General features: G+C 34.4%; 1 protein-coding gene across 12 annotated transcripts in view; it reads left to right on the top strand.

The window, feature by feature from the left end:
* The window catches only part of MYO9A (myosin IXA), a 305,854-nt gene that overhangs the window by 217,765 nt on the left and 75,957 nt on the right, over window positions 1–12,132 (top strand). For all 12 annotated transcript variants that reach the window (XM_032864954.1, XM_032864953.1, XM_032864959.1 and 9 more), the window contains 5 exons: window positions 1,642–1,784; window positions 4,409–4,632; window positions 5,144–5,260; window positions 6,837–7,025; window positions 8,406–8,453. In XM_032864954.1, the coding sequence (XP_032720845.1) occupies window positions 1,642–1,784; window positions 4,409–4,632; window positions 5,144–5,260; window positions 6,837–7,025; window positions 8,406–8,453 (721 nt within the window). The remainder of the gene's footprint in view (window positions 1–1,641; window positions 1,785–4,408; window positions 4,633–5,143; window positions 5,261–6,836; window positions 7,026–8,405; window positions 8,454–12,132) is intronic.

Below are 12,132 nucleotides of genomic sequence, written 5' to 3'. Positions count from 1 at the left end.
TGAGATAACTCAAATTACCATTTGATTCTTTTGGGGTACACCCGTTTTTTTGGAGGGTGGAGAACAGAAGTCTTGGAACATGCTTAATCATTACTTGTGTTTGCAAGTATGACAGCAATGTAAGTATGGTAAATATTAAAAAGTCAGTTAAATCAATTCAACAGGCTTGCCTCCAGGGAGCAGAAAAGGAATGACAGGCGCCTGGGTGGCTCAGTGGTTAAGCATCTGCCTTTGGCTCAGGTTGTGATCCCAGGGTCCTGGGATTGAGGCTCAGCAGGAAGCCTGCTTCTTCCTCTCCCACTCTTCCCTATTTGTGTTCTCTCCCTTTCTTGCTGTGTCTCTCTCTGTAAAATAAATAAACAAAATCTTTAAAAAAAAAAAAAAGAAAAGAAAAGGAATGAGAATGGCAGAAGGATGCTGTCATTTGTAGTAACCTTTGTAGAATAACTTTTCTTTACACTCTTGAGATGTGTAAGTGTAGTAATAGGCTTAAAAAGAATGATGAAAAAAAGGATGTGGGTTTCAAAATCAGATAGACCTGATTTTAACTTCCAGCTTTATCAGCCGTCCAAGCTTCAATTTGCTCATGTGTAAAAATAAGAATAATAAAAGCTATTTACCATAGTAGGCGTGAAAATAAGGTATAAAGGGATAGTGCCTGGCTCCTGGTAGATGCTCATGTTTTTTTGATTTGACTGAGTGCATATACAAAGAAAAAAACAAATGGACAAATAAGCTCCTAGTATAGGGTTAGGATACATGATATATGGTCAGTTATGTGAGCTGTCATTAATATCTTAAGGTGGTTTTTTGGTTTATTTATTGGGAGAGAGTATATAAACACTAAAAATGAGGCCGTATAGCAAAGTAATTAGTATTTTCAGCTTTGTCATTCACTCTGTAATTTTGGGAAAGTTACCTAATGTTTAAGCTTCCAGGTATATAATGGTTATAGTAGTTTGAAAGTAAACTTGTTTTTATAAATAAATTAAGGTAAGCCAATGTAAGCACTTGTGTCTGGAGCAAAATAACAACTCAAATAAATGGTGGCCTTTGTTAATAAATAATAGTGATAACTTCTAAATATAAAATAGTCAAATTAAAACCGTTACAATTGTAAGTGGGAAGATTTAAAATTATATCTTCATCGTGATTACAGTGATATAAGAATGGGCATACTTAAGGATAAAGAATGGAAGGAAATTACTCCTCCCCAAAAAGGTAAACAAATATGTATTAGAGTGATAGGCTATCAGTGATGTTTTAAAAAGTATTTTCTTTGTTATTAAGTTGTTTATATGCAAAGTCCAAGCTGGAAAGAGGACAGGAGTGAAAAGATAGCAGTTTAGGAATCAGAAAACCTGAGTTGGAATTCTAGTTTCACCGGTTTTTAGCCATTTTATTTTGGGGAATTATTTACCATCTCTGGGACTTACTATTTCTTGTATTCAAGATGAGAAAACCGTCTCCCTTCCAGATTGAAATTTAAATGTGAATTTGAAGATTAAATATGATTAAACTTAAGTGTGAAGGTTAAATGAAGTAACACATATGAAAGGTCTTTATATAGCTCAAAGTGATGTACAAATATTGTCACTGCAACATACTAATTTCCATTTTTACCTTTATTTTTAAAAATAGACCTCAGAGAGCTAAGATGAGATTCTGGGCCAAAGGGAAACAAGGGGAGAAGAAGACTACCCGAGTGAAAGCTGCCACCCAGTCAGAGGTTTTGGGATTCCTTGCTGGCTCAGATACAATTCTATCTCATCAGTTTCCAGATGGTAAAAATGGACAAAGAATGGAGATTGTCTTTATAATTTGTTCACTCTTTCTGTTCACTCTTTCTTATTCCTCTAGTGTTTGCAGTGGCAATCCTGTTGGCCAGATAGTGTAATGAAATAGGACCAGAGTTGTAAAATCTCTCCTTAAATAAAAGATAAAATTACATCGTGTAGAAGTTCCAAGGAAGTGTGGTGCAAATGGTGAAGCAACAACTTTAAGAATGATAGTGAATCTTCAGTTTGTCTCAATTTTCTAATGTGTAAAAATTTAGCTGTCATTCATTCACTTAACAAATATGTATTATTAGTAAAAATTAAGATAATAGCAGCTAAGTGCTTAGCATGTGCAAGACTCTGTACTAAGCATGTTGTATGTATTAATTTTTCATTACAATTTTGGGGGGTTGGTATGATTATTATTCCCAGTTTATAGATGAGAAAGCTGAAGCATAGAGAAGTTATCTCCTTACACACAGTAGTTGGCAGAGCTGAGATGTGAAGTTAGGTAACCTAGCTCCAGAGGCCACATTCTTAACCACTCTGCTATATTTTAAGTACCTATTATGTATCAAGTATTTGCTATACTATACTGACTTTATAATTGTAGCTGTCATTTTAATTTTGGGGGCATCAATCATAACGCACTTGAACATACCCAGTAGTTAGTTCATCTATTGAGAAAACTGGCCTTTCTCAATGCTAGAATTACTAATGCTCTAAGGATTCCAGTAATTCCAGCATTAGGTGATTATGCCATTTTCCTCAACCCTTTGCACAAGCATGTATGAGAGTTTTTAATAGTTATGCAAAGATGCCAGCTATCTTCAACAGTAATGGGGTGGATAAATATCAGAGGTGGGTGTGTGGTAATGAGTGGGTGAAATACCAGTGGGTAGGTGAATAAGATAAAAAGTAGATCTAGGAAGAAAATTATCTCTAAAGGAAAGATAGAACAGGTCCAGTTACAATAAATAAACAAAACTTCTCATACCTAGGATAACACAAAGGGGCAAGGAGAATAAGATTAACAAGTTTCACATAGGAATGAATGAACCAAAGCAGAGGCACCCATGTGTCAGAGAAAAAAATGGTAAACCTATAGTTAGAGCCCTGTTTTTGTGTCTTTTGTGGCTTTGCATCTATGAGTTGGCAAACTGATAGGGTTAAAAATCAATAGTAAATTAAGTGAATACTACAAGTTCAGTTTGGAAATTTGGGAAATCCTTACCGTTGCATTACTAAGAGTATCAATTTCCTATATCTAATCTGGTTTATAATAATCATTCTAAATTTTTCATTTTTCACAGTTCTATTCTCCATGGTTATTTTTAAGAAGGAAGCATGAAGCTCTTTAGTTGAAGCTTGTATTATTAGTAGACTTCATTGTGTGTTGCTTCATAAGGAGATATATATAGAGAGAGAGAGAGATTGTAGCTTCTTATTCATCTTTGGGTAGTAATTTATTAAGTTATCCCTTGTTTTTATACTGAAACAGTGTTATAATTTCTTTAGTAACCATTATTTCTTTTATTATAACAATGATATTTACTTTGCTAAATTAAATTATTAGATACTTCTATGCCTTTGTTATATAATGGAATTAAAATCAATTGATACTAACTTGCACATATGTATATTCTGTATCTTTATAATTTTTATTCTGGTGTGACATCTGAGATTGGGCTTGTCTTCTTTCTGCCTGAGGTAGCATTTAGCATGTAGGAGGCTACTTTTCTTCTTCATTATCAGAATTAGCTTTTAGAAAGAATGAGGACATAGCATTAGACAGGTGAGTACGTGTGGGGAAACAAATAGCTATGTGAAGTGAGAAGAGGCCAACATGTTTATCAAGCCCCAGGTAGGGCTTTGGCAAGCCCAATGTAGTTCTGGATTGTGATGGACTTACATGCATCAATTTCCCTGTTGTAAACAGAGATGATTTGTTGTGCTTTCCAGTGTTACACACAAAGATGTAATGCATTCCAGGAATGCTTTGAGAAATTCGGACAGTTATTTGGGCAATGTATAAGAAAATCCTAAATACCAAAGAGACCCAGAAGTGAGCTGGTTGACTTTCCTAGCTCTCTAGACAGGTTGCCACGATAACTATAGATAATATCACTGAAGGATTTATGGCTTTAGACCCTAGTAATGAAATAATAATTATCAAATTTCACTGGTTTGCTGGATTCATATATAGTTGAATATTCTTTCAAACAAATATAGTAAAGCTATGACTGGCTTAATGGTCAGCATTTAAAGTGCTAGGGTGGTTACGTATATTCTTCCCTTTTTTCCTTTGGGACTGAGGTATTTGGGATGCAGGCTTCAGTTCTTTAAGATACCTCCACCCAGGTTTTCAGTATCAGACCTTAGCCCCGTGGAAGACATAATAGTATTTTCCATTGAAAAGTGGTAATTTAAAAATACATTTTCTGTACAACTGTGTGGTCTGTATTTATTGTTTAACTGCCTGACCACAAACATTAGTGTTACTTTGTTTTTTGGTTACATATTTTTCCTTCAGTGACTTAATAAAGGAACTTAAACTTAAAAAGAAGAATGTGGAGATTTCAATATTTTCACTAAAAATTTTTCTTTGGATACTTTATCTTGAATTATAGAATTAGTTCAGTATCATCCGACACCTCCGTTGAGCCCAGAATTGCCTGGTAGTTGCCGGAAGGAGTTTAAAGAGAACAAAGAACCTTCTCCAAAGGCAAAGCGGAAGCGAAGTGTGAAGATCAGCAATGTGGCTTTGGAGTCTATGCACTGGCAAAATGACTCTGTCCAGATCATAGCAAGTGTCAGTGATTTAAAAAGTATGGATGAATTTCTTCTGAAAAAGGTACACTCTGCATGCTGAGTTAGGCCCATAAGTGGCTTTGACTATGGAGTACTTGTTTTTAGCAGAATATTGCCCCTATAGATCAAGTTTACATATGCTTCAGTAAGTTAGATGGTCTGTTCTTCATGGAAAAGGTATAACTAATAGGATATGCATTACTCGGTCTGGAAGGGCAGGAGTTAAGGTTTTACACTTTACTGTTGACTTGCATGTTACCATAATTGTCACATTATATTCCATGTGCTAAGGTGAGGCTTGTCATTGCATACTTGGAGTTTTTGCTCTGGTAACAGAATGATAGAATAATCCAGTGTTAGAAGGACCTTAGAAATCATCTGGTAGTAATAAAATGTTGACTCTGTAGTCGCGCTTTTACCTCAGTCCCGTAATAACAGGGGCTTGCACTTTCAGGACCATCAGGACCATCATTGTTGAAGAACCAATCAGTATCACTGTTGTATTCACCTCTTTTTAATTGATTGTGTACAAAAACTCTTTTTGTGGCCCCCAGATGAATGATCTAGATAATGAAGACAGCAAGAAAGACACATTAGTGGATGTTGTATTTAAAAAAGCCTTGAAAGAATTTCGGCAGAATATCTTCAGCTTTTATTCGTCTGCCTTGGCGGTAAGTTGGAATGCGTTAGAAGATATTCACTAATTAACATATGAAAAATTTGGCTATGCTGTAGAAGATAGTATGGAGGCTGTGTTCAATGAGAAATTTCTCAAATTCCTTCTTTTTGTTTTAGGAATAGGTAGGGAAAAGCATACGGACTGGTCTCAGATTAATACCTTCCTTCAGTTTCCTGGAGTAGTTTTTTTTTCCCTCTCTTAACAATGTTGAATCTTCTTATAAGGTGATAAATTCACATATTATAAAAGTGATTCTATGGCTTTCTACTATTTTGACTTCTCATAATCCTTTTAGCTCTGACTTTTAACTTCTAATTTTCATATGTGTGGAATTGTACATTTTTCCCCAGTGGAATTAGAGCAGTTTATGTTCACTGATTTGTATATCAGTTTATTTCACTTTCAGATGTACCTTACAATTTTATATGACATTGGTCATGTTTTAGAAAGTTTATTTTCATGCTAAAGTAGATAATAATTAATGCTTTGCTCTCTAGAATCTATGAATTTTCATATTCTATAAAATAATTTGTATTCATTTTTCTTTGTTCAGTCTATAATTCATTGTGGAAAGAGAAATCAGGAGAACTTTATTGTGTATCCTCTACTTTTTCTTTCTCAGTATAAGAATTTTTGTTTTTTTTTAAAACATAAACCATGCAGTCTGAGAGAATAGGAATTTCCAGACCCTAGTAAGAGTAGTGATCAGACTATAGCGAATGACTAGTTTTGCATAGAGATAATTTTGGCCGTATTTTTCTAATACTGTGCAACTGCTTATTATGTTCATGTCTTTCTCTGCTTCATACCTGTATTTACTAGATTAGGGACTTCAGGTTGTTGGGTGCTCCAGTACACTTAAATGACATAAGAAGAGCCAAAATTATGAAATAGAGCTTAATAGTGGTTTTCTAACCCTATATCAAAAATGTTCAACTTATTTGAGGAAGTGAAGGAGAAACAAATTCTAAACATATATAACACTTTTGGGTCATGTTAAACACCCCCCCCCCTTTTTTCTCTCACAAAAATTCCAGACCTTATTTAAATAAGTTAAAATTAATCCCATGTAGTCCTTTACAAGTAGTACAGTGTTATTCAGGACATGTCATTCTTCTTTGGAAAAATAAAATAATGGTTACCTAATGTATTATTAGGCAAGGATTCAAATATTTATTCTTTCAATTTTAGAGTGGAACTATCTGAAGTTTCATTTCTGAGGTGATAGGTAATTAAGTGGGATGCAAATAATCTTTATAGCTAAATATAGTTTAAAAGCCAGGCTTGTGGAGAAGTTCCCAGGATTTTCTGAAATTGTTACATTGTTTAAACTCTTAGGTATTTTGCTAAAATTTAATAGTTTTTATTCTGCAGACATTCATTCCACAGTAGAGAGGGCATTTACAGATACAATGTGACCATTTACAGATACAGTGTGAACTCATGGGCTCGCCCATTAGAAAGGATCCTAATCTTTGTTATTAACACTACCCAGTACAAGTTGAATCAATCTTCTGTGTTTAGAGAAGTTCTTTATACCTTACATGTCTTCTCTTATTGCTTATTAGGTAGATGACGGGAAAAGCATACGATATAAAGACCTCTACGCACTGTTTGAACAGATTCTGGAAAAGACCATGAGGCTTGAGCAGCGTGATTGGAGTGAATCTCCAGTCAGAGTTTGGGTCAACACTTTTAAAGTGTTTTTGGATGAATATATGAATGAATTCAAAACTTCGGATTGTATACCCACAAAGGTAAATATGATATGTTTGATTTTTAAAAGGATTCAGTTAAGAATTCATTTTAAGAGTCTTTCTTAAAAATTTATCAGACCATATTATCTAAACCTTCTGCAATTAATATATTCTTTGCTGAGTTAAAATATAACATTGTGTCCTTAGCGTTATACCCTCCACTTTGATAGAGGTCACTACATGAATTTCCTTTTGGAAAAACTGTGGTTAAAGATGTTATTCATTGGGTGCCTGGGGGTGGCTCAGTGGGTTAAAGCCTCTGCCTTCGGCTCAGGTCATAATCCCAGAGTCTTGGGATCGAGCCCCTCTTCGGGCTCTCTGCTCAGCTGGGAGCCTCTTTCCCCCTCTGCCTGCCTCTCTGCCTACTTGTGATCTCTATCTGTCAAATAAATGAATAAAATCTTTAAAAAAAAAAAAGATGTAATTCATTTTATCTTTTGATGGCCTTTTTGTAAGGAAACACAAATTATATTTCTTCTTGAATTAGGTTTTAGGAAAATGTGTGTTTTTGGAAATCTGTATAACAGTAATAATAACATTTACTTATTGAGTACCAGAAATTATACTAGGTGTTGCATATTTTAGTTAATTCTTGCTTCAGCCCTATTAAATAACTATTATGAAATCCATATTACAGAAGACACAGTTCTGTGTTATATGTTTCCTTTCAGTACTCCAGTTGAAATAATTAGGTATCTAATTATTAGGTATCAGGAATACTATTAATCCTTTTTATTGATTGGGTCCTGTTTTATTTTCAGTTATTTTAATTAATATGTGTTTAAATTTATAAGCCATCTTAACTCACTTTTGAAATAGTCAGATATAAATTAATCCTTGAAAGTTCTTCTGTTCTAGATCTAGGTTATACAGAAGATTTTTAGAAGGCATATATTGCCTTTGTTTATAATCTTAAAGGTTAGGTTTGGATTGTTCTATACTGTGGTTATTAGGAAATGTCATGTATAAAAGAGCCTTCTGTGTCCCATGTGATACCTTTGTATATTTAGCTCTGGGATGGTGAGTATTTTAGAGCTAAAATATAGGAAGTCCAGTCTTAAAAGTTAGTAATCATTCAGTTAATGACTAAAATAAAATAATCATTTAAATTAATATGGAACGGCTTCTGAACAGAAATGACGTTTTAAAAAGATAAGAATCCCTAAAGTATCCTTTTATTCTATCACTTTTATGAGTACTATGTTTCACTGAATTCAGAAATTTTCTTATATTTGCTTGCCAGCACTGCACATTTTCTTCTGAACAATAAAAAACTTTTTATACTATTACCTGTTGAGCAAAAATCTAAGCATTCACAAAGAAGTAAGAAAGTATGTTTGTCTTTGCTATATCACAGTTTCTGTATTTCTCTCCTATCAGGTACCAAAAACAGAAAGAAAGAAAAGAAGGAAAAAAGAAACTGATTTAGTAAGTTATAATCCATTTCTTATGTTAGCGTGAAGTAATTTTTAGCAGTGTGAAGTATATTTTAAAATATTTCTGTGGATATATTTAAGGAATATTTATCAGATGCCCAGGGGGTTATCATTTATGTCTTTACAGAAATTTGCAATGGCAGAAATATCTTGAATTCTGTCACTTGTTATCAGTGGTGGCTTCCTAAAATGGTAGAGACATGAAAATGTTTACTCATGAAAGGTACAAATATCTCTTTTCAGACATAGGAGCTTTTTTACTTGCCCTCCTTTCTAAAAAAAAAAAATTAAGACTAAGATTTTACAAATATAACTCCTTTTTTTTTTTTTTTAAAGATTTTATGTATTTATTTGACAGAGATCACAAGTAGGCAGAGAGGCAGGCAGAGAGAGAGAGGAGGAAGCAGGCTCCCTGCAGAGCAGAGAGCCCAATGTGGGGCGTGATCCCAGGACCCTGGGATCATGACCTGAGCCGAAGGCAGAGGCTTTAACGCACTGAGCCACCCAGGCGCCCCCAAATATAACTACTTCTAATTCAGAAGACATTCTAGAATATTATACCATGTTTTTATCTGTTGTATTATGTATCTTTATTGTGTATTTTACAATAATCTCTAATTACGAAGATGACTTACTCCCTAGAGAAGCTCATAATTTACCAGTGAAGGCAGGCATTTTAAAAAGTCATTAGAAGAAAATAGTACAAAGTCTGTTGAATTATGGAAAGGGAAAATGAAGTTTTACAAAAGAAAATACATTTTTGCTCATTCTTGACAAAGGAGGAGTAGCTTAGACAGTATCTAGCCAAGGGGAAAGAGTATAGTAGTCGCCCTTCTCCACCATTTTACTTAACTGCACTTTTACTTACCTGTGGTCAGTCTGGAAGCACATGATCCTCCTTCTACATCAGCCTTTTCTGCTTTACTTTATGTTATGGAGATGGCTTCTTTCCTTAAACTTCATGAACCAACCTCTGCTAGTGTCAAACTTTTCTTCTGCAGTTTCCTCACCTCTCACAGCCTTCATAAAATTGAAGAGAGTTAGGGCCATATTCTGGATTAGGTTTTGGCTTAAGGGAATGTTATGACTGGTCTGATCTTCTGTCCAGACCACTGAAACTTTCTCCGTAACAGCAATAAAGCTGTTTCACTGTCTTATTATCTACTTGTTCACTGGAATAGTGCTTTTAGTTTCCTTCAAGAATTTTTCCTTTGCATTCACAGCTTAGCTAACTGTTTGGTGCAGAAGGCCTAGCTTTTAGCCTCTCTCGGCTTTTGACATGCCTTCCTGACCAAACTTAATCATTTCTGGCTTTTGATTTAAAGCAAGAGACATGTTAAAAAAAAAAAAAATGAAGTTAAAGGCATGTGAGTCTTTCTTTCATGTGAATGCTTAGGGCTATTAATTAGCCAGTTTCCATATTACTATATCTCAGGAAACAGGGAGGCCTGAAGAGTGAGAGAGAAACAGGAGACTGGTCAGGGGAGTAGTCAGGACATACCCATTTACTGATTGCCTTTGCTCTCTTAGATGGGTGCAGTTTGTGATGCCCCGAAACAATTAAAATAGTAACATCAGAGATCACTAATTACAGATCACCCTAAGAAGTATAGTAATAATGAAAACCTTGAAATATTGTGAGAGTTACTGAAATGTCACACAGAGAACACAAAGTGAGCAAATGCTGTTGGAAAAATGGTGCTGACAGACTTGGTCATTTCAGAGTTGCCACACACCCTCTATCTGTGAAATGCAGTATAGCACAGTGCAACAAAAGGACATAGGCTTGTGTCTAAGCCCTTAGCCTTGTTTACTTTTGTTCTCTGAAGTAGGATTTTCCACCTGAGTAACCGAAGACAGCTTAGTCTCTGAGTTTCAGTGTACTCATGTATAAAATAGGAATAATACCACCCACCACCGAGGATTTTTATGACAGTTAAATGAGATGATATATATACTAAGGAAAGGGTAGAGAAGGTAGAGGGCCTGTTATTAACAGGTAGTGTTTGGGCACTTTATACACTTTAAGCCTTGCAATAGTCTTTTTCATGTCTGTGCGGAAAAGAACAATACCTCAAGGTAAGAATGAGCAAAGCATCTGACATTTATAAAAGGACAGTAAGGACAATTCATTTATTCAACAGCTATTTTATTTCAGGGACTATGATAAATCATAGAAATGTTAGGAAATATATAAATGTTTATACTTGTTAGCCAAATTAAAATGAAAGAACAGTGATTTCCTATTTTGCTCATCAATGGGCAAAACTGAAAATGAATTAGTTACCTAATTTAGAAGGATATATAAATATAGATTTTTCTCAATATTGTGAATTGGCTTATTTGTATAACCTTCTTGGAGAAGGTACTTTAACAATTATGCATTTTTAAGTTTTAGAAATATTTAAAAACAAAACCAAAAAATGTTGACCTAGCAATTCTACATCTAGGAATTTTTCCAGTAGATGTATCACACTTGTTCATGCTGCAGTGTACAAGGCTTTTTAATTGAAGAGGAGTTTGTAATGGCGAGACACTGAAAACAACCTAAATTTACAAGGAAATGGTTAAATAAGCTAGATTACACTCATGAAATAGGATGCTGCTTTTAACACTAAAGTAAAAGAAGCCATTCTCCAAGATGTTTTAAGGAGCTAATCACTATATAGAAAGCTACTATTTGTAAATTTTTTAAAAATAAAAAGCATTTTTATATCTGTACTCATACACACAAAATATCTCAGACACAAAAAACTAGTATCAATGATTATTTTCTATAAACAGGAACTAGACAGAAGCCAAAGGTAAGGAAAAACTTACTTTTGTTGATTCTGTTTTGTACTTTTTTTTTTTTTTTGAAGATAATTTTTAAAACAATGCTGTATTTTTATTGTAGAGATCCGACAACCTTTCAAATAGCAAATCAAACATTTCTAATATTAGGTGAATGGATATTGTGGTTTGGAATAAGAACTTCAGTGGCAGTAGTGGACGTTGTGTATCCCAAACAACTTAGAAGGGGAGATACTGTAAAACACAGCGTCAGAGGGCTGGGCTGGTGATAGGAGGTGAAACCCTCCTGCCAAAGGTACAAGTGAAGCATTTGGGAAAAAATGTAAGAGCTGTTTTGTACTTGTTGATCCATTCAGAATAAAACAACTTTAAATAAAAACAGCTTTAATATTAGAGTTCCAAGAAAAGAAAATAATGTGCATGTGTGTGATTTATAATTTTTTGAATAGAGGAATATCTGTGAGGTAAAATGTTAGTATCTGGGAATAATTGAGGCATCACAGAACAAGGCCATATTATGAAACTGGGATGAACTGTGAGTTGATTTTTTTTTTTATTTAGTTAGTTGGTTATTTGATTAATTTGTTAAGACAAAAAGGACTACTAACACTCCACTACCAGGCACTTTATATAACTTTTTCTTTTAAAGATGTATTTATTTATTTGAGAGAGAGAGACTGCATGCATGCGCCGTTGTGAGAGATGGAGGAGGGCCTGAGGGAAAGGAGAGACAGAATCTCAAGCAGACTCTGCATTTAATGCAGAACCTGATGTGGGGCTTTATCTCATGACCCTGAGGTCATGATCGGAGCCAAAACCAAGAATCAGATGCTTAACTGACTGAGCCATCCAGGAGCCCCTATTTAACTTTTTAAAAT

Source organism: Lontra canadensis, unplaced genomic scaffold (assembly GCF_010015895.1).
Source record: "Lontra canadensis isolate GAN:19392208 unplaced genomic scaffold, GSC_riverotter_1.0 scaffold28, whole genome shotgun sequence".
NCBI classification, from domain to species: Eukaryota; Metazoa; Chordata; class Mammalia; order Carnivora; family Mustelidae; genus Lontra; species Lontra canadensis.
This window is presented reverse-complemented; position numbering and strand designations above follow the sequence as displayed.